The following is a 20619-nucleotide window of genomic DNA, read 5'->3' as shown; positions in this document are numbered from 1 at the left end:
ATGAGAAATTGAGTTTTAATAGCAACACTGGTATTTGAAATATTATCATTGAAATAATGTTTTAGTTTTCCTGCAAATGTACTCCTGCACTTTGAAAGTGAACCAATCCCAATATCTGCAACCAAAGTCCATTGTAAAAGAGACATATAACTCAGAAATGAGGTATGACATATTCAAAGAATAGACTGTCAGCATTTTAAAAGACAAGAAAATATAGGCCTATTATAATTAATCCATTATTCCTCAGAAATATTCCAAGAGATGAAATAATACAGAAAATATTTAGTTTACTTGAAACAAAAAATGTGTTTTTATTTTTTCTTTCTCATCAAAGGAGCACCCTTAATTGTAGAAGACACCCTTGTTCTTATGAGTTTTGCATTTTCACAGATGAAATTGCGCCGACGAATTGGCACGCTGTCATATTTCTTGTTACTAGCATCAATTTTTGCTTTTACAGCCTTCAATGGCGTGGTTGCTAGAGGTAATCCATTGATATCATACGACCAGTACATATGCTCCGTCTAGAAACAAAGAGAGGGAGAGATATTATATGAAATATCCATAAAATTTTTAAAATATAGGCAAAGTTTATGATAACACCTTCTCTTCTCCATGTAGGGTATGGGAAAGGTACAAAACTGAAACCACCTATAATGACAAACAATTAATATGGAACATAAGGAAAACATTTGGCTTTATGAATTAAGAACCATTCACTAAAAAATCTCTTCTCATTAGATGTCTTCCCTGTAGGTGAACTAAGCATCTGTCTAATATAGGGAAAAGCAATCTTTCTGGTTTGCTTGAGACTGTTGTTCACCATGAACTATAACTAGCAGAAACAATACCTTTCGAGATGCATGACAATACGTTTCCTATGCATGAGAATTTGTCTAGCCACAGAAATGACTTCTAAAATATGTTGAGCTACTTTTTAGATTATGAAAGTATATAACATAACCATTGAATATACCAAGAGTGGTATAAGATCACTAATGTCAATCATAGTCTAAATCCAAGTGAATACAATTTATATAGAGATTTATTAAAAACCCCTTCATTTCTTCTGCATATATGTACAGGAAGGCCATATCGAATTCGGCAGTCTAACATTTTCTTCATCTTTATGTTCATACTAAGTACCACTGCTCCTGCAGCATTTCCTGAAGCCACCTGTGTTTACAGGCCTTCTTCCTCACACTAAAATTTGTGTCACATATGCTCAAAAACCTCATTCAGAATAAGTCCAAGAATATTGTAGTACACTATGCTTGACATGTAGTGTGATACCTATCAATGAATATCAAGTGCAGGAATTTCTTGCACATCAGGCATGGATTTATTTTAACCATATCTGGCCTTTATTATAGTTCTATAGCAATTATGTATTCAGAATCAATGAGTTAAAAGCAGACCAAACCAAGAAGCATAGTACAACTGGGTTAAATAAAGTTTTACTTCACATAAGGATGTTCGATTTGAAAGACAAAGCTACATTTTGGTGATTGTGCATATGTCACTGTGAATTTTCCCAGTACAAGTGGGCCACATCATGGGTACCAGTGAGTGAGCTAAATGAAGAGAGTTGCACCATGCCTGGCACTTGGTACTAATACGTGAGGTACATGAAGAGACCTGCACCCATGCCCAGCACTTAGTGCGTACACATGAGTCAGCTACATGATAGGATCTGCACCCCCACCCAGCACCTAATGGGTACAAATGAGAGCTATAAGTGGGGACTTATAAGTTCACCTTGCACTTGTATACAAGACCTTTTGAAAATAATTACACTTAAAAGACATTATTTTTAAATTTCCTATTGTATTGCATGCATTGCAATAAAGATTCAAATAATGTTACCATCAATAAGTGATGCTATCTATTTTGAAAGTTGTTCATGCCCTTATTTCCAACATGTTGTATACTAACAAGAATAATAGGCACATTTTATAAAATAAAGATTAAGCATTATTCTTTTACCTATAGCTCAATTTCTTCAATTCAACTGGAATAAAAACAGTTACCCATTTATGTTTAAAACACATTTTATAGATATAGCTGTGTATCTTCTACCCCAATTTCCCTTTGAAAATATAGATAAAAAGCAGAATATGAAAATATGGAAATTATGAAGCTTGCTAATATGACTGCTGAAATTTGTTTGTTTAGATTAATATTTAATTGTTATTCTTAAAAATTATCATTTTTATTTCCAAATTAAGCACAGTGAAGATCATATAGTTGTAAATTTTAACTTAATGCCTAAAGTCAACAATTTTAAAAAATTATGACAATGTAACTAATAATTTTTATTTAGATAATGATTTAACCTTTTAAATTATCTTAGCATCTATTATGTGAATCAGCATAGTATTGTCATTAAGAGACAGTTTTGGGAGTCAAACAGACAGTATTTGAGCCATGATTTTAAAGTCATTGGTTTGATTCATGCAATAATTCTTATGAATTTCAAGGGCATTATACTTAGCATAAAAAGCCAATTTCAAAAGATTACACGGTATATGACTCCATTTATATAATATTATAGAAATGACAAGGTTAGTAGTTGTTGGGGTAGGGCGGGAATTACAGTGTTGGACATGTCTATAAAGGGTTAGCACAAGATCGTTCTTCTCTGGTGACTGAAGCAGTTCTGTATCTCTGTTGTGACTGTAGTTACATACATCTACACATGGGTTCAAATTGCCTGGAAGCACACACAAACACACAACTATGAAAAATTCTGGAAATGGAATAAGGTCACTAGTCTAGTCAACAGTATTTTACCAATGTCAATTTCCCTGTTTTGATATTTTACTATATCAGATAAATTGGGGAAAGGCTTCATAGGACTCTATGTATTATGTTTGCAACTTTTGACAAATCTCTATACATTTTTTAAAAAGTTAAAACATATGGGCCGGCCCGGTGGCGCACTGGAGAGTGCGCCGCTTGGGAGCGTGGAGGCGCTCCCACCAAGGGTTCGGATCCCATGTGGAGACCGGTTCCCGCTCACTGTTTGAGCGCGGTGCGGGCGCAACACCGAGGATTGTGATCCCGTTACCGGTCAGTAAAAAAGACAAAAAAGGAAAAAAAAAAAAAAAGTTAAAACATATAAACGGATATTTGATATGTGTTGATATTATAAAATTATTGTTAATATTTAGATATGATAATAGTACCATGGTTATGATTTTTTATCTTTTAGAAACCAGTAGGAAACATTTGCACATAATACAATGTCTGGGATTTTCTTCAAAACAATATGGAAGGTGGGGAAGGGATAGTCATATAGGTGAAGCAAGATTGGCCATGATTTGATAAGTGTTCATACTGAATGATAAATGCATCGAGATTAATTTCTTTCTATTTCTCTTTCTATTTACACATATATTTAAAATTTCCATAACAAAAGTGGAGTCAATAAAATAGTGATTTATTAAACACATTCCAATTCAATTTTCCCCACATAAACTATATCAAATTGTCTCACTTCAGACGAACAGAAATGGCATATTCTCACTTGATCCCATGTACCAACTTATTCTCTCCCAAAAAACTTTCAGTTATTCTGCCAGTAATTTAATTGTTAAATCAACACAGGGAATCCATGTACAGATTTTGTTGGCAAAGCCTTCTATATAGTTAATTACAGAAAATTCCACTGTACACTAGGTAAAATAAACATCATTTAAATTTATAAATTGTTTTAAAGATGTCATTTAATCCCGTTAGAGTAAACAAGCAAGTACAACAACACGATCACTTTAAATCAGATATCACGGCAGGCAATGGGGTATGTGAAGTGAGGTGACAGAAGCTTCATCTTCTTATTACCTAGGTTGTAAGGACTCGTAGAAAGAAAAAATAGAAATAACTCTCTCAAACAACATTCAACATTTTATATTCTCTATTCATTAAAACAATAACAACAAGTTTTTCTGCTTATGGCACTACCTAATTATTGTTTGATTTAGAAGTCTAGAAATCACTTTGGCATCAGGAGTTGTATGCTATAATAAGACAACATGTTCTTTGTGCTTGTGCTACTGAAAGTAGACTGTGGTAAAAAGTATCTTTAGAAATAATTTGAAAGTTGTCTTTAGCCTAAAAGTTCTTACTATAAAATATGTGTGAAATTTCATAGAAAAATTTTGCTTCCTGGATAAATTTTCAAAATTGTATTTACCTTAACTGCTAATAAAATGATCAATTAAACATACTTCTTTTAATGGCCCAATTTACCATTAAAAGTTTTTTCAATTAAAAATAAATTTTATCTTTCATCTCATTTTCCTTATTTTAAACTTCAATATTTCGACAATATTGTATGCCTTAATCTAAAGTTTCAAAATCTCTATCTCAACCCAAAGTTAGCAAAGTCCTTAAATAAGTAGGTACATTACAGAAAATAATATGCAACTATACAAATTACATTACACTCATTATTTATCTCTTCTACATTTCCTTAATGTGGAAGGGAAGTAATTCATTACTTTCTTCTGGTGTTGACAACTTTTTTGTTACATCCCATACTTAAAATTCTGTTATTGGACAAATGAACAGTAAAACAAGACAGTGAAGTTGATTTTTCCAAAGCAATATTGTTATTGTTTTTCTGTGACCATTGGGTGAAACCTTTTCTCCCTAGTTCATTTAATATTTTTAGTGACAGCAAACATGTTTGAACATTGCCTTTATAGAACTCACCTGTATTACTAACGTTCCTTTGTATATTCTACTGTACATTTGGGGTTTGAATCCTACAATGATGAGAGTTCCGTCAGTGTCAAAAGGAAGAAGTTCTCCAACCTGAGGTCTTACAAAAAACTCTGGATCACTGCCAGGCAGGAAGTATGCGGTGAATGGCTCAGAATTTCTGGAACAAAAATGTAAATATCAACCTATTGAATTTGATCATTACCTTATTTTCTGTGAGAACGTGATGAATATAGTTCGAATTCTGTTGCAATTAGCCTATACTTAATCATTAATTCTGAATGCTTGCAGAATAATAGTAAGGAGGTATTTTAAAAATTTGTAAAATGTGTGATTCTTCTCAGAGTGACAAAATGGAATCCTAAATATTTTTTTCAATCACATCTTATATTTATAGTGTACAAAGACAACAAATGTTCTTCCTATAAAAAATAGAATAATTCTACATCCCAAAGGGAAATTCTTCCTTTTGTAAATAAATTCATATGTGAAATGACTGACAACTAAAGGTATCATAAAGTTTTTTGTTTCTACTAGTATTCCACTGTATTTTCTTACATTTCTTTAGCTTTCTTCTTGTTAAGTGAGATGAAAGCACTTCACAGTCTCGTTGAAGATTGATGTTCCTGAAGATGAGTTGCTGTTATCTGAAGTGAGTTGAGTGACATTTAAGATTTAAGTGATTATCTCCATGTCAAGATTGACTACACTTGAGATGAAGTCCATAACAGAAGTTGAGGAATCTCTTGGGAGAACAAAGCAGGGGAGAGGCACACTGCATGGAAGGTCGTAACTGAGAAATTTAAAATCCAAATTGACAGGGAAGATGCAAGTGAAAGGTTAAGTGCCTCCAAAACCAAATTCAATAGTGAAACATACAAGAGGACAAAGAAAAGATTCAGGTTGTAACTCATTGATCGATTCAGCAAATATGTGTTGAACATTATGACAGAAGGTTTGAGAACATGGACTGTGGATAAGGATGGTCTTGACTGGAATCATAGCTCCATCCAGGTGCATGACTTCAGGCAATTTACTTAACCTTTCTGTACCTCAGTTTTGTCATCTGTTAAATTACCTTGATAACCCATGTAAAGCTAGTAAATAAGTGCCTGACACATGGAAAGTTCTCCATAATAATTAGTCAATATTACTTTAGTAATCATTATCATCATTGTTATTTTAAAATTCTTTATTATTAGACCTAGGCAATGAAAATTGATCCAATAAAAGATCGATGAATAAGACAGAGTGCCTGTGGGAATTATGTCAGCAAGATGGCAGAACAGGAACTTCCAGATCCTTCTTCCCCCTATGAAGACATTGATTCAACAAAATATGCAGAATAATTCCTTTTGTGATAAGTACAGAAACCAATTAAAAGGCTTCTATACCACAGCTCAGCACAAGACAAGCCATACTGAAGCCAGGAGAAAAATTCTTGGCACTCTCTTGACATAGTCCCTCCCCCATCCATGGTGCCACATGACTGAAACAAAATTCCCAGTCTGAGTTCTCCTTGAATAGGGAAAGAGAAGAATTGACCAGACATCCAATTCTAACTTTACAAGGAGTGGGGCTGCCCAAAGAACTGGGTTCTGACTTGTCTGCCTCAGAGAGCTGATGGGACTTGGCATGTTCTAGATTCCTAGAGGGCACTGAGAATAATAAAAAAAACAAAGGCTGATTGGTGTGTTGTTGCTTCAGAGGACTCATGGTATAGCAGACAGACACCAGAAAGACCAAAGATTACAACATCATAGAAAAAGAAACTGACAAATCCCTCTAAATAGGAATCTGCAAAAACAAGTCCAGAAAAAACACACCCACAGAGAAGTTTTGAGAGGCCTCCAGAACCTCTAGCCAGGCTGATTAATGAAGATCTTTCTCTGTCTGAGCAAAGCCTATCTGTAAAAACTGAGAGAGGCATCTTTTTTTCTTCTTTTTTAAAAATGTGCTCATACCAACACAGTTACAAGGAACATAAACAAGCAGGAAAAAAATCACCCAATCAGAGAAACAAAATGAATTTCGAGCATCTGACACTAAAGAAATGGAAGTATATGAACTACTCAACAAGTAATTCAAAATAATTAAGGTAAAGATATTCAATGAGCTCAAGAAAATGATGTATAAACAAAATTAGAATCTCAATAAAAAACCAGAAAATATAAAAATAACCAGACAGAAATTTTGGAGATGGACAATTCAATAACTGAACTGAAAATTTTACTGGAAGGATTGAACAGCAGATGTGTTTAAACAGGAGCAAAGTAAACAAACAAACAAACAAACAAACAAATATTTTTTTAAAAACGAATTAAAAAGTGAAGAAAGTCTACAGGATCCATGTGACAGTATCAAGCTAAGAATACACAGCAACATAATGGAGCAAAAATGGAGAATAACTTCACAGAAAGGACTTCTGGGGAGGAAGATTGACATACATGAGAGGTCTAAAGATGGCTAGGGACAAAGAAGAAGGGTAAGGGATTATATTACACGTGCATTGGGTACTACTGTCCTCCCCAGAGGCATTTGCTGCTGAGAATCTTTACAGCCCCTGTGGCAGCTGTAACTCCCCTGGGGCTTTCACAGTGAAGGTCCCCTTAGCATTTGTCAGTGCCAACTCCAGTGACCTGCTTTGCAGAGGACACTGGCAGTTTTGCCACTGTGTTAACTAGCATCCATTGCCACCAAAGATCCCCTGGAGAGGTAGATGCTGCAGCACCCAACTTCCCAAGAAGGAACCACTGTAGTAAAGCTCTGGGACAGGGGTCACCTCCATGCCAACCCTGTGCTCACCCTCTACCCCAGAGCTGCTGTTGCTTATGCATGCCCATGCTCCAGACTCCAACTCTGCTGCCAGTCTGGAAGTACTTGTATCACTGACGCTGAAGCCATTGCTGAAGCAATGTATGTCTGAACTCTAGACCCTGGAGCAGCTGACACTCTGTGCGTGACTGTGACCCAGATCCTGGGTCCATGGCACCTTCATGAACACCTGCACATAGGATACTAGAGCCACTGCTGCAATGTGAACACTCATGCTCCAGACCCCAGAGGCACTGTAGCTCCCTGCAACTGCTCTACAAGCAGCTGTGCCTTGCATACTTTTACCAATGCTAGCACAGGGGCACCTGTGCCCCAGACTTGTTGACACTGCTGCTCCAGACTTTGAGCCATGGTCCTTCCATGTATTGCCATGCCTGAGACCCATCTCTTAAGACAGTCCACAGGCACTATGCATCAGACAGTGGTACCACCACCACTGCAAGTTCACCCATGAGCCAGACTCAGTGCCAAGAGAGACACCTTCATCTACAGCTTTCCTGGTGTGTGAAGAAAAAAGTAAGGGAGAGACACTCTGATGGCATGACTTTCAATGCTGGCATGTGGGAGAGTTGGACAATGAATGATGTGGAGTGGCTTTAGTGAGGCAATACCTGCTCAAATACCAGGAATGGTGGTCTGTGGATTCCTGAGGAAGGCAGGAGGTTTGGTATCACTTCCATGAAGCTTTAAATGTCAATAGCACACAATTAACACTCCCCCATGCATTTTCAAATACCCCAAGGGGGTGTTATTGCCCCTGGTTGAGAACCACTGGATCTGATTTTAAAGCCCATTTTTCCAATCTTTGTTGGCACAAACTCAACTATGTGACCTATTTGAACTCGTAAAACTCTATACACATCTACACCAAGATTATGTTACATATTCCCAACAGTCACTCTCTTTTTAATGGAGGTTGATGTGGCTTTCAGAAGGTTCTCTTTTTTTCATCGAGTTGTTTGCAAGAGTTCTGTTTTATTGATTTATATTTTTATCCATGGATTCCTTTGTTCAAGCAAGTTACTTAGAAGTGTAAACAAAGAAACCAGATGAAAGCAGAGCCTCTCTGTTTCAATGCTAAGGGTGTATGTGTGTGCTGCTGGGGAGGGACTTGGAGGTGGGGATAGTGAAGTACGCTGTACAGATGACAACCTCAATACAAAAGGATAGAGCTCTGATAAGAGACTTCCACACCCCAATGATGACAGATATTTACAGAAATGATTTCTTCCTGTATTTGACATTCCTTAAATTATACAGGAAGATACTTATTCTGCCTACAACTGCCAAAGCTAATGCTGATATAACTCTCTAAAGATACAGGAGGGCTAGCTGGTTAGTTTAGTTGGTTAGAGTGTGGTGCTGATAACACCAAGGTCCAGGGATCGATCCCTGTACCGGCCAGCCACTAATCAATCAATCAATCAATCGAGGTACAGGAATGTTTAGTAGATTTTTCAGGGCTGTTGCTATTCAAAATTTATCTGTGCAAGTCTGCCATGTTTGTTAGCATACCGCAGTTCAGAGTGGCCTAAATCTGAGGTTCATAGGACTCTAAACTGGGATACGGATGTGAACGGGAGTTTCTCTGTTGGGATAGGATCTGAAGGAGGGGAGACGGAAGCTGGGGCATCTTACCTAAATAGACACCATGCCCACTAATCACTGCCAAGTCTCATAACTCACTTCACGCTTCCCCGTGATTGCATAAACACATGCGCATGTGTATGTGTGTGTGTGTGTGTTTACATAAATTGAAGACACTGATATCTACTTTGTAGTATAATAAAAATTAATAATTCTATATATGTTAAATGCTTAATAGGCTTGCAACAAACATTTACTATTGTTATTATTATGTTGTTTTTAGGTATGGCGGACAAAGGAACAAGGAACTGTGGTGATCATGAATAATTACATAAGTGGGCTCATATTGTCCCACAATTGACAGAGCTCTGATCCTTACTGAAAAAAAATATTTTCAGTCTTTTTTCTTGAAAACAACATCACTAAACATAACAGATAACTATATCTGGGGAAATATCCCTTTCCATATGTTTGTGACAACAATTTGGCAGCTGTCCTCTAAGGTATTCTGAAAATTAAAATAGTTGCTCAGATAAATACTGATTAGCCCTAGAGAAATTATGCTAATGCATAGAGGAGAGATATAAGATCTTTGAAAGGGAAGAATCGCCTTTACATTTTAGAGCTTTTCTAGAGATTTTAATACTTTTAATTCTCCATCTGGAGCATTTGAAAGCTATTTATTTCAGTCAGTGAAAAGTCCTTGAGAAAACCACTGACAATTTCTTCACTTTTTCTTTATTTGTCATCATTTTTTAAAGGACAGTAGCTTTATGTTTAATTTATTTAGCTTAATTTATTGTTATTGTTAACAATAAATGAAGAACGAACTGTGGTGTAAGATAGCTGATAAATTAGAGATGGCTTAAACAATATGAGCATCATGATTCACTAAAGACTTCCTAGTATGTGTGTATTTAAAAATATACTCATATATATAACAATGTATGTGTCTATACACACACCTACACAAGCCCTATCAGTTTTTTTAATCAAAATCCTCATCCACAGTAGATGTTCACGTTATATCATAAAAATTTCTATGTAGCATGACCCAAATTGACAATCTCAAAAAACGGTTAGCTTATAGTACTAGGAAATCGTTTGTTTCTAATTACTATACTCTACCAGAACTGAGCTGCAATTAGTGATAGTGGCCAAGAGTTGATGCACTCTCATTTCCTAAAATTTACATCATAGGCCTTTGTGTGATTCATAATGTTCATTCACTTTACAGAGAAATTTTTTTAATGTTACCAGAAATGGCAGACATAAGTAAAAAATAGGACTTTCAGAAAAAAATGAGGAAATCAAATTTCCAAAAGTTTTACTTATTGCTAATCGCTTATATGCAAATAAAATATGTTTTTTTTTTCCTTTTTGTCTTTTTTCGTGACCGGTAACGGGACTGCAACCCTCGGGGTCGCACCCACACTGCGCTCAACCAGTGAGCGGACCGGTCTCTATATGGGATCCAAACCCTCGGTGGGAGCGCCGCCACGCTCTGAAGCGCCGCACTCTACCGAGTGTGCCACCGGGCTGTCCCAAAATATGTTTTAAAATTAAAAAAATAGGCAAGTTGCTTTGATACTTTGAGCTTTGTCATGTTTTCATTCTACTTCTTCAGTACACTTTTCAGCCTTGCATCATTATGCTTAAAACGATCCCTTGACACACTTTGGTCCTCTTAAACATTAAAATCATATAAAGTGAAATGTTTTCCTTAAAACAACCTTCTTAAGCCCCTTCTCTCTCCTCCTTTACTAGGGACACTGGTGTTTTACATATTTAAGAGACAGAGCAGCCACAACCAAATTTTTTCTCCTCCTTTCCTCTCCCTGCATCTCCAGCAAACAAGAAAAATTTGTAGTCATCACAGTATGAAGTCACTCTTTTCTTTTAATTTAATTTAATTTTGTCAATATACAATTTGGTTGATTATTGTGGCCCATTACCATAACCTCCCTCCCTCTTGCCTCTCCCCACTCCCTTCCAACAACCTCTTATCTGTTCACTTGTTGTATCAACTTCAAGGATTTGTAATTGTTGTGTCTCCCCCCCCCCCAGTTTATTTGTGTATTTATTTATTTATTTATTTTTAGCTCCCACAAATAAGTGAGAACATGTGATATTTCTCTTTCTGGGGTCACTCTTCATCAGAATTTATTTTACTCCTAACATCAGAAGAAAAAGGATCCCATATTGAATGGGATCATGGGGAAGTGGTGGAATTCTGAATATGACTAGGTTGGCTTGTTTTTTCTATCCTACTTTATTTCTTTCTCATATACTCCCCAATAGTTTTCTAGATCTTCAGAATGACTTGAGATTTCTAATATCCACATGGGTATAGCCTTCTCAGGGTTGGAAAGTAACCTGAATATATTCAGTAGCTTATTTACATAATTGGGTAATTTAAAATAAATTAAAAACATATTTTACATAAGGCAACAAGTAGTTTCAACTGCCGTTGAAAATTGACCCATGAAGAGAAAGTAAATTTACCTCCTGCTGTGGATTGAATGTCTCTGCAGAACTCATTGAAACTTTATTCCCAATGTGGCATTGTTGAAATGTGGGACCTTTAAGAGGTGATTGGATCTCGAGGACTATTCCCACATGAATGGATTAATAGGTTAATGTTATAGTGGGTTATCACAGGAGTGGCACTTGTGGCTTTTTTTTTTTGTCTTTTTTACTGACTGGCAATGGGATCGCAACCCTTGGTGTTGCGCCCGCACCGCACTCAGCCAGTGATCGGGAACTGGTCTCCACATGGGATCCAGTGCGCCACCGGGCTGGCCCACTTGTGGCTTTCTAAGGAGAGAAAGCGAGCATGTTAAAAAGCTCTTGCCATTCTCACCATGTGATAACCTACATTGCCAAGGGATTCTATGTAGAGTCCACAGGAAGAAGGTCCTCACCAGATATGCCTTCTGGACTTTGGACTTCCCAGCCTCCCAAACTGTAAGAAATAAATTATATTTCTTTATAAATTACCCAATTTCAGGTATTCTGTTATCAGCTACAGAAAATGGACGAATACAACTCCTTCTGTAGCTTGATTACGTTACCTAGAATGATCTGAGCCTTGCCTCTCAGAGTTCCAGCTGGTGACAATATCCAGAAGGAATCTGGAGAAAGTTTATTAATGCAGAGGAAACTTAAAATACTCAAGTAAGCATACTCCACTGTGGCATGCCTGCACATTCTTTAACATATTTCCCATCAAAGGTGGGGCCTGGGCCGGCCCGGTGGCGCACTGGAGAGTGCACTGCTTGGGAGCATGGTGGCGCTCCCGCCGAGGGTTCGGATCCCATGTGGAGACCGGTTCCTGCTCACTGGCTGAGTGTGGTGCGGGTGCAACACCGAGGGTTGTGATCCCATTACCGGTCAGTAAAAAAGACAAAAAGAAAAAAAAAAAAAAAAGGTGGGGCCTGCATTCACTTTCTTAAATCCAGGCTAACATAGTGACTCTCTTGTAACCAATAGAATGTGACTCAAGTGATGATGTGGAACTTGTAGGTCTAGGGCAGAAAATGCCATGCATCTTCCACCTGGTTCTCTTGGAATGCAAACTCTGTGGGAAATCCTTCACCACATACAAAATGCAACTAGCTTGGACACTAGTTATAGAGATACTACACAGAGGCACTATTGTGGATAGAATCAGCTATGCTATCCGCCAATACCCAACATAAGCTGCCAGTAATAATAAGAGTAAGCCATTTTGGTCATCTAGCTCAGTCAAGCCTTCAGATGACTGTGGACATGGCCAATATGTGACTGCAACTATATGAGAGACCCTAAGTCATTAAGGTGTACCAAATCTGCACATGTACCCCAAACAGGTACCCCACATTTGCACTGTAAATGTACTTATTGAGAATAATTGTACATGCTGTTGAATATTAAAAATTAAACAAACAAAACCCTCAAGTATCGATATTATAGAGGATACATTATTATAATCTCAGAACTAAAACTGAAAAAAATTGAAATCTATACTTTAGAAAATATTCTATTAGGAATTTTGGATTTTTCAGTAATTCTGAGTAGTTCATTCAGTATAAGAGGGCCATCAGAGTTTAAGACATGAGTCCATTTTTTTCATATTTTGAATGCATTTGTAATGCAGAACTATATATCCAATAATTTCTGATAAATGCATTCATTTACTAAGAAAATGTTTATTGAAATCAAATGAAGTAGGTCGATTTCACATTTCTTTGGAGATTCTCCTTGAATTTAATGTTTGTAGAAGTACATAATGATAAAAGGTATTAGCTTGTTGAAGGGACCCCTGCACTCCTATGTTCATCCCAGCTGTATTTACAATAGCCAAGATATGGAACCAACCTAAATGTCAATCGATGGACAATTGGATAAGAAAAATGTATATATACACAATGGGATACTACTCTTGCATAAATAAGAATAAAATTCTGCCATGCTCAGCAACATGGATGAGCTTGGAGAAAATTATGTTAAGTGAAATAAGCCAGACACAGAAAGAAATACTGCATTTCTTCTCTTACAAGTGGGAGCAAAAAAATAAAGGAAGGAAGGAAGGAAGGAAGGAAAAGAAAGACAGAAAGAAGGAACAGTTACTGTAGTACATTGAACTTTCATAAGGAGAGAATAGAACTATGGTTACTAGAAGTCGGAAAGGAGGAGGGGGAAAGGATTAAGGAGAAATTGAGTAATGGAAACAAAGAACAGTCACATTTTGTAATGATGAATATACCAATAATACTGATTTGATAATCAAAAATTGTACACAAATCCTGATAGTCAATTCTGTACCCCATGCAGATGTATAATTAATTATTTTTCAATTAAAATAATAAATAAATAAACAAATAAATGATATGAGCTACATTTAATTTTAAACAAAACATCTGAGAGAATATTAGTCATGTAATGTTAATTAAAAATGAACTCAGTGTGATTTGATTATAAATGAAGCAGAATGGTTGGTTCCCTTTTGCTTCTGCCATAAATATATATTGCCTATTTGCTTTTTTCCCCACTTTTTAAAAAATACCGGGGCTAAGGAAGAAGACCTTCTTGTGTTAGAGTCTGAGCCATATGTCATACATCTTCTGGTAGTACTCTCAAAAAAGTTACCTGAAAGACATTTTAAAAATCAAGATACCCAATGAAAATATAAAAATAAGTTCAATGACGGTTTCAGGAAATTGACTTATATTTCTCAAATGGCCTAGTGTAAATATAAATGTACGGTCCAAGGAGAATCAAAGAGCAAGAACTGAGCTACTCATTTCCTACTCTGAGAAGACTAAGACATATATTCAATCTTGTCCTTTTATCATAGGAAATAAGAAATAGTATATCCAGCATACCTGTAAAATATTAACATTAGTATTATTAAAGTCAGAGTCTACTGATATTAGGATGATGTTACTCAAAACATTGGAACAACAAATCATGTGGGCATCTAAATAAAAGTGGATGTCCAGTAAAAACATGCCCCTGTTCTTCCCTCTTTCTGACAGTAAACATTGACCTAGATCTATGTCTCCAATTAAATAAATGCAAGCAGAGTTTCCAATTTGATTTAGAGACAACATAGACTAATGAAAATATTTTTTTTCAATTTAGACAGAAATAATTATAGTGATATTTTTCCAGAAAACTTAACATTTTATTATAGATTTTTATTGAGATTTTCCCTATGTGAGTGTCATCTAAAATTTTGAGACTTTTCTTTTGATTGTAATCTCTTATAACTGATGATTGAATTATTTAATTGCATCTGTCAAGAGAAATCGTGAGGCAATGAACGATGGAACTTATGTTATTTTCAATTCAATGATTTAGTTCTTATAATTTTAGTAAATTAAATGCAGGATAATATTACAGAGTGATTATTTTAACAAGGACACATTATAATAGCTCAATTACTATGAACTCTATAGATTATTTATTTTCTACAACCAAGAAAGAGTAAGGATAATTTTACTCATTAAAGTGCCATACAGGTTATGAAATAAGGTCATATTCTCATGTTTTTGATGGAAACTATATTGCATCTCTTTAGTTATTTTTCACCTATATGTTAAATTTTTGTTGTAAAATATTTAAAATAGACCCTTAGTAGCAAGGACTATGGGCAAAGCTCAAGTGTTGTGCAGGCAAGATATATATGCAGAACTAAATGAAGGAAAATTTGTTTTCTTCCTAAGAGACAGCTTTCTCAGAGTAAACAATTAAGATATTAAAATATACTGCCTACTAAATAAGTAGAAATTCATTTTTTTCACTCCTGATTGCAAAGGGAATATATTAAACCTAACCAAACTGGGAAGACTATACAGGCCAATGAGAAAAGAATGTTTAATAAATCAACATAAGAGCAGAGCTCTAATCAAGAACATAGCTATGTTTATTTGGAGCTTTTTCACCTAACATAAATTTCTGTTGATTACAACAAACAATTTACTTTGAAAAGACTTTAAATGTGTAATGGTTTTTTGCAATAATATAAGAATGCAAATTTCCACATCATTTAAAAAAAATGACTGATCTTTAAAAATGTTTTTAAGAGTTTCACAAGATCTCTGAATAGAAATACCAAATAATTATATTTACCAGTGTTCCCCAGAAACCTAATAAATACACCTAGCTTGTGTTTTGTCTCTAAATGTACTTAGAGGCAAATTAATATCCAATGCTTACTTAATATATTGCTGACTCATTTCTTTACCATGAAAACCAAAATATTTGGAGATTTCACTCTTTTAGAGCGTACTTATTAATCATCTGCTATGTTTGGTACTGAATGAGTCCTAGTCCCTGCCCTCATTGAATTCAGCTTAATAATGATGAGAACAGACATTACACCTATTACATAGTATGACACATCATAATCAAACTTCTGAAAAATAAAATGAAAGAAAATATCTTGAAAGAGACTAGAGAGAAATAAAATGTTGCTTAAGGGGAATAGCAATTCTAATGACAGTAAATTTCTCCTCGAAACCATGGAAGCCAGAGGAAATGACACAATATTTTTCAAGTGCTGAAAGAATAGAACTCTGAACCATGAATTGTATACTAAGCAAAACTATTCTTCATTAATGAAGCCAAAATAAAGATCTCAAAATAAATAAAGCTAAGAGAATGTGTCACCAGCAGAGCTAACCTTAAAGAATAGCTAAAGAATGTTCTTCTAACAAAAAATAAATGAAAATAGAAAGAGGCTGGGACTTCAGAAGAAAAGAAAATCAATGGAATGGGTAAAAAATGGAAATAAGTATAATGGACTATTCTCATGAGTTTTCAAAAATATACTTGAAAAAAGAAGCAAAAATGGTAACATCTTCAGATGGTGCTCAATGTATACAGAGGAAATACTTAAGACATTTACATTAAAAATTTGTGAGGGTAAAGGAACATAAATGGAAATGAGGTTTCTACATTCCTCTTGAGGCAGCAAAATGTTTATAGCAGTAGACTGTGATTTTTTTGGTTTATGAATATTGTAATACTAATAGCAACGACTAATAAAACAAACTATACAATGATAAAAAACAAAAGATAAATAGCAATGGATTATAAAAATTCTTCAGGTGAACAGTAGTAAGGCAAGAAAAGGGAAATAAGAATTAGAAACAAAATAAACAAACAGAAAATGAGAAATAAAATGTCAGAAATAAACCTTAATACTTCAAAAATTACTTTTTTGTTGTTGTTGTTCTTTTTGAGACTGGCTGCACCGCGCTCAGCCAGTGAGTGCTGTGAGCGCACCGGTCATTCTTATACAGGATCCGAACCCAAGGCGGGAGCGCTGCTGCGCTCCCAGCGCCGCACTCTCCCAAGTGTGCCATGGGCTCGGCCCTCAATAATTACTTTTAACTTAAGTGATGTAAATAGACACAAATAGATATTAAGAGATTGGCAAAGTGGATTTAAAAAAGGATCAAACCATATGCTGTCTATAAGAAGTACACTTCATTTAATGACATAGGAATATTGAAAGCAAAAGGATGAAAAATCATTATACTGTGCAAATATTTATTTTTCAAAAAGCAGGAGTGGCTATCAGCCATAAAAAACGAATGAAATTCTGCCATTCACAGCAGCCTGGATGAGCTTGGAGAAAACTATGTTACGTGAAATAAGCCAGGCAAAGAAAGAGAAATGCCACATGTTTTTACTCATATGTGGGAGCTAAAAAAAACAAAAATAAAGAATAATAATAACAATTAGTTGAACTTTTAGAAAGAGAGAGTAGAACTGTGGTTAATAGAGGTGGGAAAGGGGAGGGGGCAAGTGGAAGGTGAGAGGTTGGTTAATGGACACTAAACTACAGCTAGATTGGAAAAAATAAGTTCTATTGTTGTACAGTTGAGTTAGGCATCTATAATTAACAATGATTTACTGCATGTTATCAAATGGCTAGAAGAGAGAAGATCAAATGTTCACATCACAAAGAAATGATTAAGTTTTGCAATGATGACTATGCTAACTACTCTGACTTGATCATCACACATTTTATATATGTATTGAAACATAATACTGTTCCCATAAATATGTATAATCAATAAGTTCCAATAAAAATATATTATTATCACATGAACTAGACATCGGAGCAAATACATTTGCAAGGGAAAAAGAGACATTCTATAATAATAAAAGAGCAAATCTACCCAAAAGACACAGAAATCTCATGCACCAAAAAATCAGAGCTTTGAAAATACATGCAGCAAAGCAGAATTGAAAAAATAAATAGGTAAATTCACAACTATATGCAGAGATATCAACACCCCTCTCTCATCAATTGATAGGACTACTGAACAGAAAATCAGCAAAGTTAGCAAAAGAACAGAACAATACCATCAATTAATAGGCTCTAATAGATATGTACTTGTAGAACACCCCATCCTCTTCTATATTGTTGATTTATATTTTTATTCATAAACTCCATGCCCAAACAAGTTTCTTAGAAACACAGATGATTAAATTTATGCAGAGTATATTTTCTGATCACAATGGAGTCAAACTAAAAATCTTTAAGAGAAAGACAACAGAAAACTTCAAACACATAAGTTACTCTTCCAAGTAACCCACGCATCATAGGGATGGTTTCAATGGAAATAGAAAATACATTTAAAAGTGAATGAGTATGATAATACAGCATATTAAATTATTGGAATGCAGTTAAAGCAGTACCTAGACAGATTTTTATAACAATAAATATTAATAATAGAAAAAAGGAAAGGCCTGAAATCAATAATTTATACTCCCACTTCAAAAAATTAGGAAATTAAGATCAAAATAAATCTACAGCAAATAAAAGAAAGAAAACAGTACTAATGGCAGAATTCAATTAAAACCAAAATAGAAAAAACAATAGAGAAAATCAGTGAAACAAAAAGTGAGTTGTTTAAAAAAGCACAATAAAACTGACAAACCTCTAACATGACTGGAAATGATAAATGAAAGAAGATGTACATGACATGTAGAGGTTTAAAAATCTTGATTCTCATTTGATTTTTAGAAAGAGTTCGTTAGCTAAAAAACTTAATGGACAAAAGCCCACAGCTAGCAGGGCAAAAAGCCTATCTAATCAATTCTAATCAATATATGTTGATTCTCAGTTGATTTTTAGTATAGGGTTTTTAGGTAACACATATATGGGGCAAAAGCCCACAGCTAGCAGGCAACGATCCATCTAATCAACTCTAATCACTGTTGAGGTACTGGATTGTATACTTTAATGATTTTAGAGTTGGCTGTGGTGGACATGCCGATCTTGTTAAGAGATTTGAAAGAATTGCTGTAGCAAAATCTGTGAGAAATGTTTGCTGAAGGGAAAAATTTTGTTAATGGAAACTTAAGATACAATCACAGATAGATAGAATCATAGGAATATAATGATTGTTTTAGCTATTATAAAAATAGTTATATCTTTTTTTTTCCTTTTTGTCTTTTTTACTGACCGGTAACGGGATCGCAACTCTCGGTGTCGCGCCCGTACCGGGGACCGGCAACGGGATCACAACCCTCAGTGTTGCGCCCGCACCACGCTCAGCCAGTGAGCGGGAAGCGGTCTCCACATGGGATCCGAACCCTTGGCGGGAGTGCCGCCGCGCTCCCAAGCAGCGCACTCTCCAGTGCACCACCGGGCCGGCCCAAAAATAGTTATATCTTAAGGTAAAGATAATGATCATAGTGTAACTAGCTTAACATTTCACTAATTATACTTTGGAATATCACAGTGTTAGTTTTAATGATGTTACTATGTTCTATTGTTTAAGCTATACCTAGCTATGGATAACATTTGTCACATTGCCCATGTTTTTGTGTCCTTTTGAAATGATTGAATCAACTGATTTTTCTTGTGAAACTTCCTTGTCTTTACAATGTAAACAAAAGCTAACTTTGAATTAGGGCTGTACTCAGTTTCCCCTTCTAACAGAGGAGTTACTGAATTGCAGTCCCTTCAGTCCTCTCATTGCATTCATGTTGCTTTGAGTAATCCTTTTTTCATCTCCATTATATAGTGAGAAGTGTAAAAATGACCAGTTTCAGAGATGAGATAGGGATATAACACAGACTCTGCAGATATAAACAGTAAAATAGGGAAATGTTATCAACGACTCTAAACACATAAATTTGACAAATTAGAAAAATGAAGCAATTAATTGAAAAGCACGAACTACCAAAACACACCAAATATAAAAAAATAACCCATGTAGGCATATAAATAATAAAGTAATTAAATCCAAAAATTTTTTTTTTTCCTTTTTGTCTTTTTCCGTGTCCGGCAACGGATCACAACCCTCATTGTCGCCCCCGCACCGGGCTGGGACCGGCAACGGGATCACAACCCTCGGCGCCGCTCCCGCGCCTCGCTCAGCCAGTGAGCGGGAACCGGTCTGTATGGGACTGGCAACGGGATCGCAACCCTCGGTGTTGCTCCCGCACCTCGCTCAGCCAGTGAGCGCCCGGTCTGAATGTGGGATCCGAACCCTCAGCGGGAGCGCCGCCGCGCTTCCCAAGCGGCGCACTATAGCAGTGTGCCACCGGGCCGGCCCCTAAATCCAAAATTTTAAAACAGCTTCTGAAAAAGAAATCTTCAAGCCCAGATGATTTCACTGGATACTTCTACCAAACATTCGAAGGAGAATTATAAGCAATTATAAATACAAAACAGAAGAGGAGGAAACATTTCCTCACTCATTTTTTTGAGGACAGCATTACCTAGATAGCAAAACCAGACATAGAGACTGCAATAATAATACTAATGATAACAAATTAATTAAAAAATTCAAACAGAAAACTATAAGTCATTATTTTTCATGAACTTAGACACAAAAATAGTGACCAAATTATAGCAAACCTAGTGCAACGATGTGTAAAAGAAAATATAATATCAAGAACAAGTGGAGTTCATTGCAGGAGTGAAAATCCAGTTCAATATTTGAAATTCATTCAATATAA

At 35.6% G+C, this 20619-nt stretch overlaps 1 protein-coding gene across 1 annotated transcript in view; it reads right to left on the bottom strand.

Annotated features, from left to right (window-relative positions):
• Nucleotides 1-311: 311 nt before the first annotated feature.
• LOC103605590 (putative uncharacterized protein CXorf30) overlaps nt 312-20619 on the bottom strand; it is a gene marked incomplete at its 5' end in the record, with an annotated part of 100137 nt that continues 79829 nt past the window's right edge. The window contains 2 exons of the mRNA XM_008590206.1: nt 312-524; nt 4717-4885. Of these exons, the coding sequence (XP_008588428.1) occupies nt 312-524; nt 4717-4885 (382 nt within the window). The remainder of the gene's footprint in view (nt 525-4716; nt 4886-20619) is intronic.

The sequence above is a fragment of the Galeopterus variegatus genome, unplaced genomic scaffold, assembly GCF_000696425.1.
Source record: "Galeopterus variegatus unplaced genomic scaffold, G_variegatus-3.0.2 Scaffold5927, whole genome shotgun sequence".
Taxonomy (NCBI): domain Eukaryota; kingdom Metazoa; phylum Chordata; class Mammalia; order Dermoptera; family Cynocephalidae; genus Galeopterus; species Galeopterus variegatus.
Note: the sequence above shows the minus strand (reverse complement) of the source record. Positions and strands in the feature narration are given on the sequence as shown.